Below are 26,212 nucleotides of genomic sequence, written 5' to 3'. Positions count from 1 at the left end.
ATATATATATATATATATATATATATATATATATTGATTTCTTTCTGTCTCTTTCTTTTCCTTTCTTTCCATCTCTTTGTGGTCCTTTCTGCGCGGGCTCTGGCGGGCTGAGTGGCGGGCCCTTCAGATAGAAAGGGAGAGTGAAATTCCAAATTGAAGGAAGGGGACGAGATATACCGGGAATGTATACGGGTTTGGTTCGCGTGGAGAAGACACGGGAGATGGGGCAACAATGAGCTGAACCTTATATCACCTGATGGTCATGAAAATCGCGTCATTGTATTTGAGCAAAACATAGATCACACGTGAGCGACAACTGAACACAAGAATTACATAGAACGGTTTTTGATGCTTAGGTAACAGATGTCCGGTGATAAGAGATGTCCGCTGTGCACTTTTTGCACTAAAGTTTTAACATTATGGAATACCAACTAGCCCACTCCCACACCTTGATTAGTTAAGAGATTCATGTATTACTGGCTGTCGCTGTGTACGTAATTTTTCGGATAGATTAGCGGCCGCTCTTGGAACTTTTTTACGCATTGGCCGGTGCGCATTCAACTGGGGAATAAGATACGGCAATATGTGTTTTATGCCTCTCGGGCAGCAGAAGTTTCATGGATGTGTCTGTAGACTGAGTTACCCAAAATCGTGACCTCACAATTGAAAATGCTGTGTCTCTGCCTTGGGTAAAATCTTTGCTTTACCCACACGATTCCCGTATAATCTATCACTACTTGGCTGCCCTGTTTCATCGGTGTGTTCTTTCTGATAATGTCAACAATGGAGCACCAAATACCTTGTCAAATACTGCGGCTAAAACCTGATTTTATATACAAGGCGTAATCACTTCCAGTATTCCCTTATTAACACGTTCGAATGCTCCCGCGGTCACAAGTAACGTAGTACATTATCAAAAGATCCGTTCGATTGCCCAATGCATAAAAATATCATGCTCCTCTTCTGCAGTGTTTTGGAATGCCGGCTTGTGTGCGTTATCTATATAATATGATGGATATTTAGGAATGATATGCCAAAACTACCATATGGCTATGATGCACACCTTAGATGGGGGCTCGGGGAATTTACACCATCTGGTGTCCTTTAACGTGAACGCACACCGTACAGTACATGAGCCAGTAGTATTTAGCCTCTAGCGAAATTCCACCACCGCGGCCGGGATGCCATGTTTTTGTTCCCCCGACTGTTCACACATGCAAGCAAAACACAAAGAGCACGAGGAGCAAACCGGAACCGACCGACACCCGTTTTGCAGGTGGCTTCGACCCCCGGCTTGCCAGAAACCTACGCTGTCGCCCTTGGCGCTTCTCTCTATGTTGCCAGCATCACTATTGCCAGGACTATATACTGTTGACAGCGGCGTGCGAACGAACGGTGACAGGTCCACGACGAGGGTGTTCGCGGCGGCGCGGAGGCGGTGGCGATTCCGCCTGGGTGCAACCCAGCGGCGGAACGGCCCTGCGTCGCTCCGGTTTGCTCCTCGCGATAGTTCTTTTCTTCACGCGAGGTAAAGAAACATTGCGCGGCGGTTATCAAACCACGGGACCTGTGGGTTACGGCCCACAGTCGTAACCACTGTACTGCGGCGAAATACACACACACACACGCACACACACACACATATATATATATGACTTCTTTCTCAGGGCCGGGCGATGTTGAAACGGAATAAACGAAGCTGTGTGCGAGGCATCACGAACATTATTTCTTTTTATTTTAAAGGCCAATGCTTGCCATTCGATATGAAATACGACATCGCTCAAATGTCCCCTGCGGCTTCTCACGGCGGCAGGTACGCTTGTGGCCCCATTTTTTTGAGGACTGTGCCGTAAAGATCTCGCTGAATTTTAACGATAACCTGCATTGTGATGACTTTAGGGGCATCGCTCAATTGCGGCTTAATGGCATAGACTTGGAATTCAGGAAACACCACAAGAAAAATTCTAGTGGGGTCAAATAGCACGATCTTGGTGATAAATTCACGTTACCTCTGCGAGAGATAAACATACCTTCAAATCATTCATGCAGAATGCCCATCGTGGTATCTGCTATGGCACATAGCACCGTCCTGCTGGAACCTTAAGTTGTCTACATCAATATCCTTCATTTCGGGCCAAGTGAAATCGGTTATTATTTTTATGTAGCCCTCGCCATTGATGGTGATGTCTTCACCAATGCCGTTTTCAAAAAAGTGCGGACTAATGATGCCGTCGGCCTAAATCAGCCCCAAACAGCAACTTTGCGTGCTGTTGCGACCGGCCGTTGCAGGCAAGGGAAACTCAGAACGAAGATGAAGAGGCTGGAGGAAGAGAAACTTGATAGAGGGTTATTTACATGCGTTAAATTACGAAAATCTCGTGCCGAGTGAGCTCGCGGGGGCTCTTTGTAAAGCCACTTTTTTCGCCAGATTCCTAGAGGGGGTATTGCTCCAAGTTGGGACGGTCCAATCACGTTACACAGAGCACAATGAATGGTGCTGCCCATACCCGCCCAGGTCAACGTACTCGAGGAGGACGTAGCCACCGCAATCTCCCGTTGCGGCATCAAAGGGGTCCTTTCTTGACACTTGAAGGCCGCAAGGTGTTGTGGCACACACGCGGACATCGGGCGCTTCAACAGGTCCGCCGTCCCGAAGTACCTCACCGCTTTTAATTAGCGTGACGTGTCAACATCCGCGCTGATGCCTTTGTCACCTCAAGGATTTTGTCTCCAACCGAAACCATCACGGTCGTCTCGTCGATCGCCTTGGTGTGTCGGAGCGCATGGCGCCTCACACCCTGACACGGGACGGCAATGCACGTGCTTGAACGACTGCAACGCGGCAAGCAGCCTTTTAGCACATTGTTACAAAAGCAGAGAACGACGATACCGCTTCAGCAAAGACGCTCATTGTAACAGTGGATGCATTGTCACCTGGTAAACCTCGCTTGGATTGGTGTCGTCCCATACACAGCAGTTGTGTTTGTTAACAAAGCCATTTATGCAAAAATGCGTCTCGCCGCTATGGTGACATATCGGCCAAATTTGCGGTCCTTTTTCCTAACGCTATGAACCATGGTCAGCTTAGAGACTGCGTTGTCTATGGTTAATAACTTCGAGCTCTTGGGTCAATACAGTTAAATCGTACCCGGGTATACGCCCAATTCACGACGCAAAATTCGCACTGTTCAAATCTCCGAGCGGCAGAGTTGTAGTGCACATATATATATATATATATATAGTGCAAAACTACGTATACATAGTTTTGCAGACGAACTACTGTTTTTGCAAGCGTTGCGGCCTGTGAATTGGCCTCAATGAGAAGTAGGAGCTTCCGCCGCAAGTCAGAAGACAACCAACTGCTTTGTTAAACAAGTAAACAGACAGACGGACATAGAACTTTATTGGGTTCTGAGAAACGCTACTCTTAGAGCAACGCCGCGGGCCGCTCCCACGTGGGGATGGGCTCTCTGCACCGCCGCATTATGGGCTCTCTGTACAGCCCGTAGTTGTGGTAAAAACTTTGAACTCACGCTCGCTCTATGGTGCCCACCAAGCAGCCAAACCAACCGGACTAATCGTCAACGCCACCTGTGCTCTTTGATGCATATCTGTATGCCAACTGGACTCCGCCGAAGAGAGGCCACACTGCTTTATCGCTTGTGGCTAGGGGTGGCATTTGCGAAATCCTATTCCTTTCGAATTGGAATGGCCGACAACGCTCTCTGCGATGCCTGTCGTTGCGAGGAGACGCTACACCACGTCCTGTGCGACTGTCCGGTATATAATGCTCAGAGACAGTCATTGGCGTCCGTTCTAGCGCGCCTTGATAGTAGACCAATGTCTGTTCAAACAATACTTGCATGTTGTCAACAGAAGACATCACAACTGAAGGCGACGAAGGCACTGCTGAGGTTTTTGATAGCGACGAACTTGGCCAAGCGCCTGTGACAGAAATGTCACGTACCACGCAGAAGTGACCAACTACCACGCAAGAGTGACCGACTGTTTCTATGTGTGCTATGCTACCACGCAAGAGTGACCGACTGATTCTATGTGTGCTGTGTCATGTGCTATCTTTCTATCTTTCTCTCTCTCTCTCTTTCCTCTCCATCTTTAAATCTCCCCCACCCTGTCCCCATGTGTAGGGTAGCAAACCGGTTGTCCTATACTGGTTAACCTCCCTGCCTTTCCTTCTCTACTATTTCTTCTCTCTCTCTTCTCTCTGAACTTCGTATGTTCATGTTCTCACATTTCGTCGGAGGGCTAAGTGTACAATTTTTTATAACCTAATCTCTTGAATTTTGATAAGTCATTGATGCCAATCAGTCAGTGATGTTCGACGGCTAGGTGTTTGCCGGATCCGGGAATAATAGAAGAAACAGCGTGTTTCACGCGCAAGTGAAAATAGCCTTATTTGCTGTTTCGACCAAGGGCCCGGCCTTCGGCAGAATTATATATATATATATGTATATATATATATATATATATATATATATATATATATATATATATATATATATATATATATATATATAGTTAAAAAAATCAAGCAGGTAGGAAAAATTGTTCCGTAACGAACTGACGTTTCGGCCGCGGGACCGGCCTTCGTCGGAGTGACGAAGGGCGGTCCCGCGGCCGAAACGACAGTCCTTCACGGAACAATTTTCCTTACGTGCTTGATTTTTTTGAACTTTTATTTCCGGGTCCTTTGTTAGCACTTTATTACGTGCTGATATATATATATATATATATATATATATATATATATATATATATATATATATATATATATATGGGTGTGTGTGTGATTGCTTGTGTGTGTGCGTGTGCAGACAATCTGGTTATATGATTAACTGGGGCGTAATGTTTGCATTTGTATTTTAGTTCTCGGAAGTCGACTGCAGACGTCGACGCTACTTGGCCTGGATGCAATTAACACTGCTTTGGATTTTGGTAAGTGCCATTTTACACCACGGGATTTTGAAAAGGTGACACACCTTCCCTTTCATATAACCAATTGCACGAATTTCAATACAACATACCAAATGTAATAAAATGAGTGCGAATAAAGTAGGGAAATTCGTGAGCACACGAGTGAAGACACTGGGGAGTTTTAGCTTGTAACGTATACTTATTTACGTTACCGTGTTACCGGATACCGGGTGGAATCTGCGCATGCGCGAACGTTTACGGAACGTAAACTACTCGCCGGATAGGCTTTACGTTTACGGCCCTATCTCGCAAATCTACCTCCGTGGCTACTCGCGATATCCGCTTCGCGGAGACTCCAGCCGCCGAGTCAAAATAAGCCGAAGTGCGAGCGCCACTTACGATCACCTTATTTCAGCCGGATTACCGAGGCTAGAGCGACGTAGAATACCGAGTCCGCAAACAAGTGAGGCCTGAAGACGCTGACAGGCTGGATAGGTGGCGCTAGCACAAAATTGTTATTGCAGAAACATGGGACATTCTACTTCCAATGTAAGTACATTGCAGCGGCATTATTACGAATGAGTTGCCTTTTTAATCATTTTTCCCCTCAAGAACACTAAGTGAAAACAAACGTGTCCACGATTGTGGTTGCGAGAAGCGTCACAAGATGTCGACACCATCGCGCGGTAACTTGGTATTGCAGTATTGCTACACCCCTTCGCTTATACCAGGATACTGCACATGCTAAAATCCTCTCTAATGATTTTGCCGCAGCGTAATACAATATTATCTAAATTAAATGTAGTTTAACTGCTGTTATCATCACCATTTAGTGGTTTGGGCAAACGTAAAGGTTTACGTACGTACGTAAAGGTTTACGTTTGGGCAGCTAAAAAATTTTACTAAAACTCGAGTTCCGGTAAAACAATAAACGTAATCTGGTAACGGTAACGTAAAGAAGTATACGTTACAAGCTAAAACTCCCTACTCATGCGTTGACTCGCACATTTTATGAAGGCGATCGGTAAAATTTAAGCAAATATATATTTAGTACCTTTGTGTGGTGCAGCACAAGCTGAATGCTTTTGGCACCACCTGTAAAAGAGTTTCAAAATTCATAATAATATATGGAAATAATGTTACATGGTGGAATATTATCCTCTCACCGAATGTACATTAACCCTTTGAGACGCTTTCTATGCAGTTGTGTACACAACTTGGTTTGGCTAGTTGCGTCTACTAGGAGCTAACAAAGGAGGCAAGATGCCTCCTACTGATGGCTGTGCTACAAGCGGCACTTCGGTGAAGAAAATATGGCGAATGATTTGGGTAATGCGCATGGCTGGCTAATGTAGTTGTACCTCTATGTATCTTACTGCTCTATGTCAACTCACATAGCACGAAGCTCCTCAATTACAACGTAAGCTACTTCTAGTTATTTCAACGTACAGTGCTTAGGAGGATAACAAGCGTTTACATTTTTAGCGTCCTCGATATAACTGCACCTGACGTGGCCTCAGACATGATGATATTACTCATTAGCGTAATTCATAGATATACGTGCTGATAAAAGTTGTGTTCAAACCGACTGTCCCATTATGCTAGTAAACGAAAGTAAGCGAATGTGACGTGCTACGACCGAAGAGACTCACTGGTCAAACGTGGCAGCTGAGCACTCACTCGTTGAAAAGTATGAGGAAATTAAAATTATATGCTAAATGCGCAATACATGTACCACAGTGGAAATTGAATTGCACGTAGGCTTAAAGGATCTCACGACTCAACGTTACATTACCTTGACTGGTGATGGCGAGTAATTTTAAATCACACTCCTGGTGCTGTTTGCGAGCACAGTCACTGCCAGCGTCTTTCAATAGCTATTTTGAAGAATACTTGTAGTGAAGGGTAATCGCCTATAAGCTTTTATTTATTATTTGTACTTTCTTGGTAGACTATAAGAACCGCAAAGATGGAAGTGTGACACACAGTGAGCGAAAACCTTTTCTCAAGCGCGTACCTCCCGTCCAAAACCAGCGTGATCAAAGAACATCGGGACTACCAATATTCTCTGTCTCAACGCTGAAAGCTCTTCATTGTGTAGGCACAACAGTGCGAAAGACGCAGGGCAAATAAAGTGGACAAACAGCATCGCTGACAGAAAACTGAATTTTGTATTAATACATTACGTCGACTGTAGGTATAGACAGAGAACAACGTTACACCTGACCAAAGAAGCATAGGCACACTTCAAAATGACTTCGATTAAATTTCACCGGAAAAAAAGGTACCACTAGCGCAATCATTCACACTGTAGCCTTTCATTTCGTCAGATTTGCTCAGTCATGTATTGAAAAACTCGGACGAGTATATGATATCGAAAGTGCGTTTTGAGCCTTTGTTTCCACTACAGTTGCATTTTAATTCACATGCTATGCTTCATATAGGATGCAGAAGTTCGACCGGCAAATATAATCGCTTGCTTAGTGCTACAAGGCAAATATAAATGTGGGTGCGCCGAGCAGGCTACCATGCAGCTATTAAGCTGCTCAATAGACGAAATTATGTAGTTATGCACATTTCATGTTCATCAGGCGCTTTCCAATCGCTTCTCTCTTTCCCGCTACCCTCACCTTACAGCGGTAATAATAAACAGCAGCGCTTGAACGTCGTGGTAGAACATGTCAATACCTCCAACGCAGCATTTTGAGGTGCGGAGCTTGCGCGAGGGTTCTGCAAAATGTAAGGGCCGTATGGTTCTCAAAAAAGCAATATTCGTTAGTAAAACGTTTCATTGGCTGGTTTAGTTTAGCACAAAACTACTTAACTTTTCTGCATAATCACCGTAAAATTCTAAGCATTTTCGTACTGCTGCACTAGTTTCTTTAGTCCATCTGCAATAGAATTTGCTGCCTCGGATTTTTTTTATGTTTGAATTGGTCGGTAAGCATTTTGAGCGCACACCTTGCACATACTGTGTGATATCTGCGCTTTTCAGTTAAAATCGTGCAAATTGTAGTTCGGCTGACAAGAGGAAATTCATTCGAAAGACGACTGTCAGTCGTCGATCTAATAGCAATTCCCGGCACACTTGTTGAAGAGCTTCATTGGTATGGATTGTGACCCGTCCAATCCTACCTTCGGGGCGCACATTCGTGCGGCCATATGTCAAGTCTCCACACTATTTTATCACCTTTCCTTCACACATCACTTTATATCAATAAACTAGGCACCACACCGCATAAATGTGAGAAGCTAATGATCGTTTTGCAACCAAAAATCGAATTACAGCGCATACTTCACAACAGGCTCGAGCAACGATTTTTGCACACATTGTCGTTTGCACTCCCCGACGAGCAGACGACTACTGAATCAGAACAATAACATCAGTATCTTCGCGAGGAATTCAGATGGCGCTGCAAAAATAATTATTCATTCCGACGTGTAAATGCCTAAATATTAGCAAACGGCCCTTACTTTTCGAATAGCCCTCGTAATAAGGGAATACTAAGGTTCCCAGATAAAACAAGTTCTAGGGAGCTTACGATGTACACTTCACAAGATGTGGCATCCGATGTGAAGCGGTTCCATTGTTTTCGCAAAACAGTATTTCAGATGAACACTCACAACCATTATCTCTGTATTTAGGAACTCGTTTTTGCGAGGGACAAAATGTGAAATAGCATAAAGTGTCCGAGTTTCCAAAGGTAAATAGTGTCACTTGACCAGAATTCACTGTCCGTGAGGGGTTCTTCTGATTGGCAGGTCACTCTGTTTCTGTAAACGCATGTTCTGTATTACTACTGGCTGAAACTTCATTTCCCACACAAACAGATCTGGAGCATGATAATTTTGTTTATACCAGCTCTCATTTTACGTAGCACTGTTGAAGAGCATGAACAGCACACGAAACACTCAGAATAGTGTCGCAAAACAGGTGGGTGTTTTATAGCTGCCCACCCACTACAAAGACATTAGCCATGAGTCATCACCATCAACACGTGTGCAGCTAAGTAGGTGCCTTAGAGTTGCATAGCCTTAGAGTTGCACAATAAAACTCTATGATCCCGTCATATTGTTTCTGTTGTAGACAGAAGCTTTGAACTTGACCAATCGTTACGAATGGTTAGGTAGGATACTGGGCTTCCACGCAGAAGGCCCAGGTTCGAACCTCGTCCCATTAAAAATATCATGACCAGGATTTGGGAGCATGTGCATGTAGCGCCACCTCTCGTCGGTGACAGTGGTCGCCTTATGTAACTGAATGGTAAATAGGCGAAAAAATCATATCTAATTAAAAAGATAGTTATCAAAAACGACTCCCGGTGCTATACAGTAGATACGTATGTAAACATATTGTTAAAATTAGTATTGCACTAAAACCCACATGCCTTCCCAGAGTGCATAATATTTTACAATGGGGCTCCATGTATTTCTATTGGGCGTTGTTCAACTGCCCTGGGAGGCCACACGCTTTGTAGTGCGATACTACAATTTTATCAAAATGTCCCAGTCGGCCTCTGCTGTACAGAACGCGGAGCCGTTTTAAATGCGAAGCATTTCTTAGCGAACGTCTGCGACTTTGAGCGTATCTATCTATCTATCTATCTATCTATCTATCTATCTATCTATCTATCTATCTATCTATCTATCTATCTATCTATCTATCTATCTATCTATCTATCTATCTAGCCGCCTACGACTTTGTTCTCTCCTAGCCGTTTCGTTAATCGGATGTATACCAAAATTAGTGTGTCATAACATGGCCTTATTACGAACAACACTGACAGGTCACATTATAAAAAACATGACACGCATGTCATGAACAGCATGATTTACATTCCACGGCCTTTGGGCTCCCTGGCCGTTCCGTTAATCGTATGTATACCAAAATTGGTTTGTCATAACATGGCCTTACCACAAACATAAATGACAGGTCATATCATGAAAATCATGACACGCATGTCATGAACAGCATGATTTACATTCAACGGCGTTTGGGCTCTTGCGGCCGTTCCGTTAATTTCACATATATCAAAACAAGTACGGCAAGAGTTTATGACGAACATAATGACACGTCCTAACATGCAAATCATGACGCGCATATCATGTGCAGCATGATTTACATGTCATGGTCTTGGGGCGCTCGCGGCCGTTTAAATGAAGGGATACATATGAAAACTGGTATGACGAGACATTTCTGTGTGACGAACATAACTGACACGTGGTAACATGAAAATCATGATATGCAAGTCATGTATGACATGATTTACATGCCACGCTCATGGCGCACTCGCGGCCGTTTCGCTAGACTGATATACACCAAAATTGGTATTGTGCGATGTGACTTTATGAAGAACATGAATAACAGGTGGTAGCACGAAAACCATGACATCCATGACATGTATGTCATGATTTACATGCTACGCTCATGGTGCATTCGCGTCCGTTTCGCTTGCGTGATATACACCAAAATTGGTGTTACGCGACACGACTGTATGACGAACGTAAGTGAGACGTGGTAACATATAAATCATGACATGCAAGTCATGTACGACCTGATTTACATGCCACGCTCATGATGCGCTAGCGGCAGTTTCAGTAGATTGATATACACCAAAATTGTTATTGCGCGATGTGACTGTATGAAGAACATGAATGACAGTTGGTAAGATGAAAACCATGACATGCATGTCATGTATGTCATGATTTAATTGCCACGCTCATGATGCATTCGCGGCCGCTTCGCTAGCTCGATGTACACCAAAATTGCTATTGCGCGAAGCGACTGTACGACGACGGGAAATGAGACGTGGTAACATGAAAATCATGACATGCATGACATGCACAACATGATTTACATGTCATGCTCATGATGCACTCGTGCCGTTTCGCTTGCTTGACACACCAAAATTGGTATTGCGCGACGCGACTGCATGACGAACGTAAATCAGAGGTGGTAACATGGAAATCATGACAAGCAGGTCATGTATGTCATGATTTACATGTAGCGCTCATTGTGCATTCCCGGCAGTTTCGCTAGCTTGGTATACACCAAAATGGGTATTGCGCGACGTCACTGTATGACGAACCCAAATGAAAGGTGGTAACATGAAAACTATGACATGCATGCCATGTATGCCATGACTTACATGCCACGCTCATGGTGCATTCGCGGCCGTTTCGATAGCTTGATATACACCAGAACTGGTATTGCGCGATGTGACTGTATGATGAACATTAGTGACAGGTGGTAACATGAAAAACCAAAATATTCATGTCATGTATGGCATGATTTACATGCTCTACTCATGGTTCACTCGCGGCCATTTTGCTCCTTTCATATACACCAAAATTGGTATTGCGCTATGTGACTGTATGACGAACATAAATGAGAGGTCTTAACATGCGAATCATGTTATGCATGTCATGCACGGTATGATTTACATGCCACTGTCATGGTGTGCTTCCGGCCATTTTGTTAACGTGATATATACCAAAATTGGTATGGCATGACACGAGTGCGTGATGAACATAAACGACAGGTCACGCATTTATATACCAGAATATGCGTTTCATTGGCATGGTGTACACTAGATTGTGCATGCATGCGTGCATGGCAAACATGCGATATATGGTGGACTAGATGCCATGGCATGAATGATTTCATTTGTCTCAAAGACAAACAAGGCGATGTATGTAGCTCTTTGCTGGCTGCTTCGCATTACATCGATTCCCACAGTGCGTGGGATCTGCCGAATTTTTTTTGATAACTACCTTTTTTCAAGATATATGATTTTTTTCCGCCTATTTCCCATTCAGTTATGGCAGGACGCCGTTGCCGCAACGGAGAGATGGCGCACGTAGAGATGTACCCAAATCCTGGGAATTTCATCATCATCAGTATCAGCATCAGCAACTACAGTGGCTCTACTTGAGACATGAGTGCAATAAACAGACACATATTTGCACGTATTAAAAATGCGTAGTTTTGGACCACGTACACGAACCCTGCTAGGTAAGGCTTATGGGTATTGATGCTGGCCCCCGCTCAGAATAGATATACCACAATTCGTTATCATATTGAGCAGTGGCAGCGCCAACAGTGGCGTCCACGTGCTTTCTCCCGAGGAGTCACGTAAGCAGCTTCGTATTTGCAAACGTTGCATGGTTGATGGATAGTTTCGCATAAGATATGACGCCATGTCACTTGTGTAATCAGTGGTTACCCTAAGGCTGCCGTAGCTTGAAGAATGATTCTTCCACTATTAGTCATGATTGTAATCAGAAGTAACGTCAACAAGTGCATTCGCATTTGCGAAGCATAGCTCCGCGTGTCACGCCGCATGAATAGCGCAACAGCTGGACCATTAAGCGACCCAATCTGCACAAAGGGGTGATGCACAAGTCATCTGTAGCGGCCTGGCCATAGCTCCCTCTGTGACCTGGTTAAAGGGGAAGCTTTATTGCGTCGCAACCGTAGCAGGCTACATTGCAGTTGCTGAGCAGCAGGAACGTGTCTATTGCTCTATTTATGACTCTGATAGCCCGGGCACATTCATAGATTCGCAGGCAATGTATAGACTACGATAACACTTGCTTGCCATGATCTGGCCATGTTACGTGGTTTCTGTGCTTATAGCCACGAAAGTGCGCTTACTGTCATCGTAAATAATTATTATTTGCAACGTTTATTTCGGAACACAGTGCACATCCGACAGTATGGCGATAAATATTTATACATTAAAGCACTTCCTTCTATGCTGAGTAGTTGCAGTAAACCTGTTAAAACAGTTTACAACATGCATTTTCAAATCCAGTCCCACGGCTTACACTGCCATTGAGCCACATATTGCGCGGTGGCCTGGTGTCGTTTTCTTAATTTTTTTAATGCACCTTACGAGTACATTCGTGTCGGTCTTTTGTGCTTGCAGTTCCGCCTCCAGGCGGCTTTCAGTCAGGACCCGAGGGATACAGAGGTATGTATACGAATGTCATCCCTTTCACGAATGGCACTCTTTGTGTAGGGAACCTAATCAAACCAAAAAAAAATGAGAAATGGCACCTACACACCGAATATATCCTCATGATAGCCGTCATTTGTCATTAAGGTATGTTATGCATTGTATGACATGCTTCCATCAAAACCCATTTCACTTACTGGGGAGGCATCGACACTATAGATTGTAAAATTATTTTTATGGTGTAATATATTGTGATTGGCATCAAAAGTGCACTCGGAAGCATCGATATGTAATCTGCTCCAAGCAGGCTAGAACGGCTGTACGCCTTGAGCCTAGTTCTCGCAAGCCACGAGTGAAGCCATGACCGACAATCACAAGTAATTTCCACAACAGATCCGAGAATCGTCGATCGTCCAGTGAAATTGATCGATCGGTCAGAGGTCTAAGATCCAGTGTATCTGATTTCCGCCACTGTTCGCCTACACCTATTTTAAATCATTCTCTCAAGTGAACCAAAATGACCATACCGAAGAACATAACTGGGCGACGGGTCTTTCTTCTCATTAAGAAACATCGAATGTAGCAATTTCATTGTTTTTATTCCCCGAAAGCATCCTTATGGCGTCCATCCAGTGTCTCACGACGGAAACCCTCACGACGACTGTAAAGGACAAGCCGCCGTCCCCGTGGTGAAGCCCCCCCGTCGACCTCTTCTTTATTCAAACATAGATTCAAACATAGTGAACAGATCTTAGTGATGACGGCGCCACTCCTCGTCTTCTACGCAATTCGCGACCAAAAGTGATGCCTGATGATGAAACCTAACACAAATGGATTCTATGTAGACAGTGTTTGTTCGTAGGTATTTGTATCCAGTCCAAGTGAATACATGTGGGATCATCCGGGCTTTTTTCCTGCACCTGGTCTCCCAGTGGTGCTTCCGACGCTTGTTCCATAGCCGTGCTTTTGAACGCGTTGCCTTTGGTGAACTTGCGCTCTCGATGAGCGCTTTTCGTTGGCATGAACGTCCACAATGCAGACACTTACACGAGGTTCTGGGGTAGCCATTTCTCGGAAGTTTTCTTGGTTTTCTTTTGTCTTGGCTGCGCCTTGGAAGCATCAGTCTTCATCTGCCTTGGTCTGGATTGTCTCATTCGTGGCTTTGGCACTGTATAGGTATTTTGCATCTTAGCTGATATAAGCTGTCTCATCCGCATTGTCTTCGATCTTGCCGTCTGCAGCTTTCTCGAAGAGCCGAAGCTATACGCAGTACAAGGGGCTTGTTTTTGTGTCCTGATGGTCTTCTTTCTATTTCTTTTCGCTGTATTAGCGCGATATCGTTAAGACCTCGTATCGCGGAAATTCCGCCGTCGGCGTCGGTGCCGGCACCATTGGTTGTGAGCGAAAAATCATCATCTTGTCCATGACCGAAAAATCGAAAAAGCTGCAAATAAAATAAATAATAAAAATGTTCGGCCTGTGCGAGAATCGAATCCAGGCCGTCTGCGTGGCAAGCAGGTGTTCTACCACACAGCCACGCCTCTGCTTGGAGCTGCACTGAAAGTAACTGATGCTTCCCAAAAATACGCGTCCTGTATACAGGTGTCACAGTACGAGATGTAATATGACAGTAAGATTGCGCGGTACAAGTGTACATTGCCATCGGGCGTCACACCACGTCAATATCATAAAGACTTGGTGGTTTAAAGGCAGCCACCCATTACAAAAGGCACACGCATTACTGCGCGCAATCCCTTAAGACCACGTAGTGGGTGCATCGCAGATTCGAAAAAGTTTCTCGCGCATAATTGCACCAGGTTTAATGCATGCTACCCATTACATTACCTTATTGCGCGCATTCTGTTAAACACTCGTAGTGTTGGACGTGCGCACTAGGGGCAGGATATCGCTATCGCGTTCAACTCTTAAAGGCGAAGCTTAAGCGTCCCCCAATTTTAACTGTCCTTGATTTGCTTCCGCTAGGCATTTGTATGCGCGGCGTTGAGGACTTAACACCTTAATCTGTCGTCCTTGGCTCGCATGGATCCTTAACATCTTGTAGGCAACCTTTTGGACTCACCAAGTCTTCCCGCTTTTCTATGATAGGAATCTCTTCCACCACGCACACCTGTGTTGTTGCAGCTGTCTTGTTATTAGCTTCTTCAGTGTTGCACGTTGTCAAGAGTTCTGAAGGCATGCAAGAAGTCTTCAGAAGCTAAGGTTGTCCTTCTGTGTGAATTTCTTTAATGGTCTTTTCTGTAGTAGAAGCGCTCATTTGCGGCGTTTAGTACGTTCAGCTAATGGTTGGCAGGCGGACTTGTCTGACCTCTGCGCGACAAGATTGCTGTTCAGTAAGCATTGGCTAGGTGGTGGTGACGTAGACAGACAGTATTTTGCGCTGTACATCTGCTTTAATTCGGTGCCTTACTGATTCCAAGTGAACCTGCCGAGCTTTTAATGTGTCCGCGATCTTCCATTCTGCTCTGACCTTTGCAAGAATAATCTGACGCACATAAACGTCGGCTTCTTCCATCTGCGCTTCCAAATGATTAATGTCAACTGTCTCTTCGACCTCGTTATCAATTCCTCTGAGAAGCCGATATTGGTCAATGAAAATTCGGTGAATATTATTCAACTTACTTACTGATGGGCGCTCCACGTGCAGAAGACTTTCTATGCTTCCTATGGCTTGCGTGATGGCCTTCCGTACTTGACTCCGCCTTTCGAATAGGGCCTCCATGATCCGGTCCAGTGTCAGATACGTAACGAATTACTGTCCGGCAGCGTTGCGAGGCGAAGTCAGAGTCCGCGTGGCATCCATCACAAATGTTTTGCACGACGAAGATCCGTCAGGTGTCGGGCTTACATTCTTCAAGACCTGGGTCTCGGGGACGGTTAGGCGCCGGACATCAGCTTCACCCAACGGCGGCGTCACGACAGTCCTCCAGGCTATCGATGCACTCGACAAATCGTAAAGGCTGCTCGGTCTCACCTCTTAAGGTCCTTTCTCCCGGATTTCAAGGCACCAAAATGTAAAGAAAAAGAGAACCCGCCGTCCCTATGGTGAAGCCCCCCGTCAACCTCTTCTTTATTCGAACATACTGAACAGATCCTAATGATGATGGCGCCACTCCTCGTCTTCAACACAATTTGAAACAATGACAATCGGTATGTGTGCTTGCTGTCAACAATTGCAAGGTCACTTTTGCACTCGTGGATGTGTGCAGCAGCCCCATGAAGTCGATTCGACGACAAAAGACTGGGGGCTGGGGAATTACTGGCAACTTGAATGCACATTGTACCATTTGGTGACGCTCAAGGGTGAACGCAATGCGCAAACACCCAGCTTCATTCATCTCCAGTGATGGTGTCGTCCTCCTAAACGACCCAAATCCTAACTCTCTGCGGCGCGCTACATACAGCAGCTGCTTTGATTTGTTTTCCGTGTCACGCAACTCCCCACGTGTGTCAAGCGGTTTTCGGACATTCAAACACATGGAAGCGACCATATCCCCATTCACCTGAAGATCAAGGGGTTGTCCAATACGTATTCGTCTAGCGCAACGCCTGTGATAGAATGGCTTAAGTTTAATGATCGTCGTACTAAAATTATGATGCACGCTGTGTTGCAATTGACCAATGCGTAAAATGAAAAAAATAATGCATTCATTACGGAGCGTGAAGACAGCTAGAAGGCTGAGAAATCTTGAGCGCCGCCCAGTCTAACGCGGGGAGAGGTTTTGCTGGTAGAAGCCTTCTTATGCTCTTGGGCTTTCTACTTGAAGTTAATGACATTGGCTCAAGTAGCGCACGAACACCGTGTGTAAGCATTTCATTCGAAGGTGGCATCGACGCTAGATTGTTTCTGAGGCTTCTCTGTGAATGGAGCTATCCCTCACTATTTAAAAACATCAATGTGTTTCTTGAGTTTAAGGCTTTCTTGAGATCCAGCCTAAAGCGATTCTTAATTAAAATGAACACAACAAATTTTACGTATTATTGTTGCACTTCATGCTTTTGAATTATTTTTCCTGTTCTTTTTCTATTGATTTGTTTTTTTGTTCTTGTTTTTTTTCGATTTCGTGTTTCCAATACGCTTTTCTTTCGCGCGCGACTTGCCTGCCCTGTATTCAGTCAATACAATATAGCTAGGAGGTCCCCCTGACAGTGTTTACTTCCCCTATTGCAAAACCCAGCGCCACTGGGTACCAGCGTCCAGTGCCATGCCTGATTATGGGCCCAGCGTCACGCTGGATACTGGGCCGCTGGAGCGGCGTTTTACTGGGAGGCGCTGGGTACTCAAGCGCAAAACGGTTCTACAGCGGTAAAACGGTGGTGCCTACGTTCCCTACATAAATATCTTAGTAAAGAAAGTCATAAACAAAGCATTAGTGCAATAAAAAAAGAAAAAAAACCACTCTACCACGAGGATTCGAACTCGCCACCACTCAATCTCCAAGCGAGCACTCTTCCACTGCGCCACGCTGAAACACGTCAACGTCGTTGTAAAAGGGCTAGTCAACAGAGTAAGACAGCGTTTCGTTTCATATTTCGGTGTGGTGTATTCAAGGAAGACGCGATCTTCCTTTCCAAATCACGCTTGCGTCTTTATTAGACACAAACAAAGGGTGGCCAGCAACGAATGTAATGCCCAAAATGGGAAGAGCGCTAGGTTTGTTAAGAATTTCCGTTTTAACTCCGAAAAATGTCAAATGTATCGAGGAGCAAGGTACAGCTTGACGGCTGTTACTGCCGATTTTTCACAGCCGTTTCTCGCCCTTGCTAATGATGAACACGTACAGAAGCTTTATGATGACTCGTTCGTTAAACACGCGCCTACATGAATTCATAATGAGTAGTTTTTCGCGCGAGCGACGATATTACTGCGGGGCGGGCGTGCCTGTATTCTGACTTGCAGTTCTATTGATACCTACAACTATAAAACCGATCCGCAAAAACAAATACAATTAGTTGAAAAAAGATGCCGGTGTGTTAGTTCACTAACGCGTATCAGTTGACAGGTATGTGTTCTCACGTATGAGTCACGAAAGTGCCGGCGAGTGCGGCCGGCTGCTTTCGGTGAGCCAGCATTTGTTGCTGAAAGCCCATCGCATCGATGGTCATCGCTCCTTGTGCAGACACCGTACACAAGAAAAAATGGTTAATTTAGGTTAACGGATGTCCAGACTATACTTTACAGTAAATCTTAGACGTTGGAATTGCGTATACTTAAACCAAGATGCGCCGGTGGCATGTAAACGGACTCGGCCACTACACTAGGCCTAACACTCGCTGGGAGCCGCACTGGGTAGGACCGACCTCGGCGCAGATGAGTTGCGATGGTGAAGTTTCGGCATTTTAGCCTCGAAACCTTTTTAACTGTTACCTAACGTATACCTGAAGTAAGTGGAAGTGCAAGAATTGCCCGAGATGCGTTTCCGGTGTGGCGATATCGAACGACGGCTGTTTTTTTAGCCTCCGTTGGGAGCAGTCGCGAAGCCACGATTTGCTCTGTATGTTCAGACCAACGCCTCCAGACTTATAAATATTACAATATGAAGGCATTACCGCAACACATCGCGGATGCAAAACTGATATATATATATATATATATATATATATATATATATATATATATATATATATGAGCGGCATGCACAAAATGTGTATTCATATTGCAGCTACGTGCTCCGCAAGAATTAACGGCGTTATTCGCACTGCATGAATAAAAAAAGCGTGGTAGAAAGCAAAATGAACAGTGTTGGCTGCTTTGGGGTATTAACATATTTTTCTCCACATTCGACAGGGAAACATTAAAAGTGACCGTCATTTCGCATATATATCATATAACGTATATCATGAAAATAGTGCGTATCTCCTCGTCTTTTTCTGCCAAGCAAGAATTTGTGACATATGTTTGGGACCCGTTAGGATAGCATCTATCGGTACCATCGAATCAGACATTCGATATTCAACGATACCAAAGCATTCCGACTTACATGATACTGAAAGCAGCGCGCGGCACTGGCAGAAACAGTGCAGGCTCCAGTATGTGCCAGCGTACGGCAGTGCGAAATCCAGCATCTCCAGCGCTTCCCAGTGAGCGCCAGCGTCACAGCGGTAAAGCCAGTGGCTCTACCAGTGCGACCCAGCGCTTTCCCAGTGCTTTCACCGGAGTCCCAGTGAATTCGAGCGTGTACCAGTGTTCCCAGTGCGGTCCAGCGCCAAGACACGTACTGGTATCACGCTGGAGGTACTGGAACGGCGCTGGTTTTTGCAATAGGGTCGGTACCTCCTTCTGTAATGCCTATGAACCGTGCCACTTGTATTTTCATGATGTTTCAATAAACTTCAAACTTCAAATCCGCGCGTGCGAACCTGTCCCTCCTTTGTATAGCTACGTGCGCTATCAGAAGGGTACTCACACTCGCTAGTACAACGCAGCAGTCTAATAAGAGCTATGATCCCACATTCCGTAGTTCACGTAGAGTCGTGACCGCGGCGGGTTTGGTGCCAATGAGAGGAGAGACGAGTCTTTCAACTGGAGGTGTTTATTGACATCTGGTACAAATCTGCCATTTGCAACAAATACAGCAGTACATCTGATTTAGACAAGAATATCTCAGTGGAGGAGCGTTCCACACTACGGAGGGAAAACAACACTTAAAAAAATTGCAAGCACACGTCGAGGGAGTGATAACTGCTCAGTTCACCTCCAGCGGCTTTGGGACTCCGGTCCAGGGCGGTCGTTGACATTCGATGGCCATGGCGCTGCCGGGTTGATGACGGCGGCGAGATGTGGCCAGCGACACCTCCCAAGACGGAAGACCCAGAGGCCCCCTAGAAAGGGACGCACGTTCATGGGTTGAGAGAACGAATCGCCCCACGAAATGGGAATTGGGAATCGGGGCCTATGGGCGGCAGAATCATCGCAGGGCGCGAAAGGCAGCGGGAGTGGAAAAATTCCCCCTTCCAACACAACCCCTCTCGCATCTGCGCACGTAAACGTATCATGAGCAGAGGCGCCCTGTTCAATTCACTGGGTTGCGCATGTAAGCCCACAGGCTTTATGAGTGTCTTGCGAGTTGCCGCACCTAAATGTTGTTGCACGACAGACGTATAGCCTGGGCAACTCAACACACCGGGGGCATACAGTATGCCCGAATTATGTCGCACTTTTAAAGCATGTCCAAAGTTTGAAGCACTTATGGCTCAGAAGTGGCTTTGGGACCAACTGCCGCATGACATGTCGGAAGAGACCAACCTTGAAGTGCATAGGACTGGAATCACCCTCCATGACGGTTTCCGCGCAGCAGCTGTTACCGAGGCGGCATACATGCGTGATGACCACCCCTTCATACACTGGTTTTATCACATTGGGCAGGCCTGAGTTTGAAATCCCGCACTCAGTCTAGTCAATTACATCTCCAGGCCAGGCCCCATTTATTGGAACAACCGATCGTAGTTCGACCTTTCCCAACTCTGCGATCTGTCACAATTTCTTCAGCGTGTCTCAGCGTATTGTGTCGACAGCTAAACATTCTTAGAAGCATCTTTAGGAAATGGCGCCCAAATAAATTAAAGAGCTGAAAGCAACGTTTTATTAAGGCCGTCTGCGGCAGCACGTTCTGCTCTGCCTAAGCTAGCTCCAGTATGCTGTTTCACGTCATGCGACTAAAGAAAAAAATCGCTGACAATTACGGTACTGCCTAATGCGAATTCCGAGCGCAGATGTTTAGGTGCTTTGATTTTGCGATAAGTTGAGACAAACAATTTCAGAGAGACCATGTATGTATGTACAGTTGCATACCAGTGTTTAATCACATTGAGCATCTTCACATCCACATGTGTCAGTGCCTGGGTGTAATCCATGTCGCCCTTCTCGTTGACAATTTTTTGCACCGGCCGGTTCAGATCGGACATACGTCGGTTGGGCTTATTTACCTATCCCTGCTTGTAAGCGGCGCATGTGTGCTTCAAGCACTATCTGAAGATTCATGTTTAAATATAGGATAGAAGCGGCACGTGCGTACGTGTCAAGCACTATTTGAAGATCCATGTTTGAATCTAGGATAGAAGCGGTACATTCGTACGTGTCAAGCACTATCTGAAGATCCATCTTTGAATTTAGGATGGACGCCACCCATGGGTTCAAGTAATTCACCCACCTTTCCTGCACGGTGCGGGGTGGCATGAGGGTGGAAAGAGGAGTACCTGTTCGGAGAACCGAAATGTGCTCCGCATTGTCCACGACGCCGTGATGTTGCCAGAACTGCGCATTGAATCATAGTTGGTGGTTTCCAGGGCCTCGTGCATGGCTTGGTACTTGTTAAGAAGGCTCTGGATGTGATCCTTCTGCGCAGCGATGGCGAAAGAGCGCCTTCTGGCAACGCACGTCTTCTTTCTTGGCCCTTAATTCTTGGCTCCTACCCACAACTTTGCTTGCCCAATTCCTGTGGCTGATACTTCGTTTTCGTTGGATACTGTAGTGGGGCTTGCCCAATTCTTGTGGCACGTACTCGTTCGTGCGGTTACGCCACCAACGGCGATGGTGATGGTGCTCACAACTGGGACGGGCGCCTAAGAGCTGCGCTCTAAAACCATTCGCTAGAATGTATAATGACAGCTTTCGCTCAAGCGTCTCATGATTAGCAATACGAGTGCAGCAATCTTCTGGCATGTATATTAAGTGCAAAGCAGTCTAGGGGGCCGGGCTCTCGTAAGCTTTCGTCGCCTACGACATGCTGTCGTCGAAATTGGCGTAACGCTGGAAAAGCATACCAATCTTAGCGCGCGCTCGCACGAAAGAGGAGCCTTGTTCCTTTTTGTTCTTCGAGCGCCTTGATGACGATATTAACGCAGGCAAAACTACATCCAGCATAGTAACTGCAGCATACTGAGCGCACGCTCGCGCCAGAGAGAACTCTACTGCCACTTTTCAAGCGCAGTCAAAAGTACGTATAAGTAGAGAAAAAAAAAGAGGAAGCAAGCGATAGATAGAAATGGACAGAAACGAATGAGAAAAAATAGGAAAAATAGAAATAAATACTAATAAAGAGGAAAAAAACCACAGAAAAAAAACTGGACATTTTCTATTTGTTTTGTTACGACGAGTATTACACCAAGTATTAAGGATATTTCTAAACACTGAGGACAAGAAAGGAAGACAGGGGGAAAGAAAGAGAAAACCGAAGAGAAACAAAGAAGGCTGCCCAGCTCCGCACATCTTTCAGGCTTGTCGCCTTTCATGCGAAGCTGGCTAATTTTTTCTACTGACCCTCTATTTCTCTTATTTTACCATATATAAACGTGGCGGCTTTCGCAGGTGTAATTAGGTGCGTATTTACTAATAAAGACACATTTTGCCATGGTTAAAAGATGTAGACAATTTCTACGCCAAATTAGGACACTACGGATCCATAGTCATCATGGGGAAATGTTCTGCCCTAATACCACATCGAGGTAATGAAACGCTTGGATAGGTTCGAGCATGCAATACGACTCCGCGCATCGAATCACCCATGAACATGTCACTTTTAATTTCAGAATTTGGTGCCTCATGTTGTTATATAGAAGGCCTCCTCTGGATCGCAGCCTTATAGTATATTTGTTATCTCTGACCGACAATTAACTTTTCAATTGTCTTAGGCCATTGCCAAGACATCTACGCACCTAATCTTCTATTGTTATTTAAGACAGTTCTTACAATTTCTCCGCTGTTAACCAGCCCAGCGATTTTAAAGAGTTAGACGAAGCGGATGTCGTAAATGAATCTAAGAGCATGGTTTGCGACAAAGTACCACGAAAGCGACACCCGTGCTTGGAGTTACCTAATTAAGTATACATTTACCTCTTTACGCACTACGATGTTTGCGCTGATTTGGCGTCTTGTTAGTCAATGATCCTCGATAGTTTGAATGCTTTTGCAATTGTGTACGACGTACGCTCATGAGAAGCAGTTCGATATGTCAAATACGGGTCCATTCGATATCTCCCACACTGTTTTCGAAAATATTTTTGGAAGTTTCTGCGGTACATTTGAGAGCGCTACTTTATTTCTGTTTTGAAAACCTGTCTTTAGGCATAGTACGGCGCAGTGTCACAAATACACAAACACATTTCCTTCATGTATGAAATCTAACAGTTTACGGTCTGTGATCGAGAGGTCAAGGTCGGGTCGGCCAGGCCTGAGGCTTGGGGCACGGAAGTGGCTAGTGCGGTCGATAGTTTGTAATGGAAAGCTGGACCAGCTAGGAGGGTTTAGACATAATATGTTTTAGCATGTTTGCATGCTCTTTGCCGCCCTCCCGCTATAATGCCTGATGGTGTAATGAATAAATCAAATCGGTACCTTGTCCGAGGTATACAAGGAAGAGTAACATCAGTTCACTGTTTACTTCTGCACTGTCAACTTGAATTTTCAAGCACGGAAGCTGGACACCACGAATATATTTTCAAGCGAAGAACACAGAAACAGCATACATCGGTGCGCTGTTTCTTCGTTATCTGTCACTCTTCACATTATTCGTTGTAAAATATGAGCTGTGGTTCGCCTGTTACGCCACATAAACTTAGGTTTGTGGTGCGTAACAAAACTTGTGTTTTAGTGAACCTACAGTTAATCAATATTACGCGCACATGATGCCATTCCTGGAAACGAGACATACTTCTACCATCTTGGTTAGCATTCCCGTGGTGCACGTCGATGGCATGGATGTCGCGCATTTTTTACTGCATATAATACTCGTGCGATATTTTGAGCCACGCTCTGTGCCTATACTCGTAACTATACTCTGGGACAGCTTTCTGTGGCAATGAAGGGAAAGCTACGGGGGCGGAGCGTCTGCACATGTACTGCTACGCGAAGTGGTCCGGTTTGGCGCGCGTCTCGTAACGCGGTGGAAAGTGATGGCTCGCGTTGCATTTCGACGCAAACGCTGCTTGGCATCTAATGGTACATTCGACTGGTCGTTTGAGAGCGCTCTGACTGTGTTTGAAACTGTTGAATTCGACAGCTTTAAACCTTTTCAACGAGAACAAGCAGGTATGCAAGTCATCTTTCTCCTTCCTGATCATGTTTTTACCCGATAATATTAGTAGCAATGGTTAGTTGCTATTCTACACACTTTTTTCAGCGCCTGCGGAGCGCTTGAAAACGACCGGTCGAATGTACCATAAGGTATGGGGAAAAGGCGCGAATTTTTCAAGCACGCAAAACCGCAAAGTGACAGCGTTTAAAGTAAAAGAAATACAAATATCTCGCTTGTGTGCGCTGCGTTCCGTCTCAGAAAGCTACATGTAGAAAATGAAAGAGTATTTTATATATCTCACGGAGAAAATACGGATGCAATTGTGGGACTACATTCAGTAGCGGTAGGACACGTGCATTGTGGCGCTGTAGCTTTCCCTTCATTGCTACAAAAAGTTGTCCCCGAGTATAGTGCGTTGTATAAATGTTTTCTAAACGTTCTGATATGATAGATCATGCAGAACTTATTCAGTTTGTATTACACAGGTACGAAGCTGAAATGAAACGCTTACTAAAACACAACCCAATTTATGATCCAAATTGAGAAACGATATTACATCACGTGTGCAGGCTGATCAATGTAAATCATCAATGTTCCATTCGAATGAAACGCAGTGTGTACTCTAAGGGTTCGTTAAACACATCGATATTTCCTCTGAATGCTTGCGTACTAATTGACTGTAACGATACATCCGGCGGACCGTGGGAAAAGGCTCGATGTTGGCATTGACCTTATATAAGCGATTCATTTGGAATACACGATGATACGCCGGGAGGAAGGTCTCTTGAGGGAAGCTAATTGATCAAAGAGCTCCAGCGCTACTCAGTGGACATCCTGCTCGTTGCTAGACGTAACATTGTGATTTCTTTCACGGACTGTGTTAAATCCATCTGCTTCTGAAATTATCTGCTACGTATGGTATATCGCGAAAAAATCGACGGGGTCAATATAGCTGCCAGCCCTTACAAAAATATATTTAAACAGTCTATAGACAACCTAAATCTATTTTTAGACCGTCTATAGACTGTGTACATACATTTTTGTAAGGGGGGCCACACAGTGCAGCGTGCCTTTTAAATGTGCAAGTAATTTGGCACGTGTCATCACATCATATATGCAGTTAAAGGTAATTTTTATTGCGATATCAGTTACATGGACACTATAGGTGCATTTTAACCCTCGGTAATGACGTCGGCGCACCCTGATGTTCCGTATAATGTCCAAATCTATAACATCGCCCTGGCCGTCGTCTATTCTCTGTGCGAATGAAAACGTGCGAGCGCAGCAAAGGAATGCTCTCCCCGCTCTGTTTTCGACGAAGTGATAGACAGCACGAAGACAACACGGCTTCGCTCGCTGCAGAAGCCGTATTTCTTCATACTGGCATCTTGTTCAGGTACGCCGGGTTGCAGGCTGCAGGAGTTAGCTGCTACCCTTACTTCTTCGCATATTTTAACTGCATTGCTATCGCATGCAGTGCTTCGCCCTTGCGGCGGATCCGTTATTTTGTACCGAAATAATGCATCAGCTTAATTAACCTAATTTATTATTCGATATTCAGCGTTGATTGCGCAGTTGTCAAAACTACAGGCTTAATTATGTATAGGTCCGTTAAATATAAAGGTTTAACAAGATACCAATGTTAAAGCGTCTAAAATGTTCTTTTTCTTATTTTAGGGCCTGGCATCTCAGGCCAAGCAAGAGAGTTGAAGGGCGGCTACATGTGGAGAGAATGCACTTCGTGCAAGTGCATATTCTCGTTCAACGCTTCTTTTTATGGAACAAAGATTGGCTGCACGGCATCGGCGAGACTGAAATGTACGTGCGAACCGAACGCCTGCATAGAAGAAAGAATAGCGGAGTGTGCAAATGAAGTGGCTGCCAAGCCATTACGCTATGTGTAGCGGAAACCTCTTCCTAACAAATATGTCTATAAATATATGGCAAAATGACTGTGGTTTGTGTTTTTCTTCGACTTCAATGGGAATTTTCAGAAATATTTCACGTTCATAGAGTCATTCACAGCATCTAAATATATCCTTCATGTGAACATATATGATGTTCATATGTGTTATTATTACCGCTATGCTATCATCAGCGTTCTTTTTATGACAGTTTTACTTCAAGGGTCCCAAAGACGCAGGCCGCATGCGGCCCGCGCACCTTTCGCTAGCCGCCCTGCCCACACAGGACAATCTTCGTGTCATATTTTTTACTGCGAAGTTGTATAAGGGACTGCCCTGTCGTCCTCTCATGTTTCGCGTTGGGGTCACGCAGGTCTCACGT

At 45.0% G+C, this 26,212-nt stretch overlaps 1 protein-coding gene across 4 annotated transcripts in view; it reads left to right on the top strand.

Moving 5' to 3' along the window:
* Positions 1–25,878, top strand: part of LOC119383684 (uncharacterized) — a 111,407-nt gene extending 85,529 nt beyond the window's left edge. For all 4 annotated transcript variants that reach the window (XM_049412619.1, XM_037651960.2, XM_049412620.1 and 1 more), the window contains 3 exons: positions 4,888–4,956; positions 12,867–12,911; positions 25,604–25,878. In XM_049412619.1, the coding sequence (XP_049268576.1) occupies positions 4,888–4,956; positions 12,867–12,911; positions 25,604–25,830 (341 nt within the window). In that variant the 3' untranslated portion in view covers positions 25,831–25,878. The remainder of the gene's footprint in view (positions 1–4,887; positions 4,957–12,866; positions 12,912–25,603) is intronic.
* Positions 25,879–26,212: the final 334 nt, after the last annotated feature.

The sequence above is a fragment of the Rhipicephalus sanguineus genome, chromosome 2, assembly GCF_013339695.2.
Source record: "Rhipicephalus sanguineus isolate Rsan-2018 chromosome 2, BIME_Rsan_1.4, whole genome shotgun sequence".
Classification (NCBI taxonomy): Eukaryota; Metazoa; Arthropoda; class Arachnida; order Ixodida; family Ixodidae; genus Rhipicephalus; species Rhipicephalus sanguineus.
Note: the sequence above shows the minus strand (reverse complement) of the source record. Positions and strands in the feature narration are given on the sequence as shown.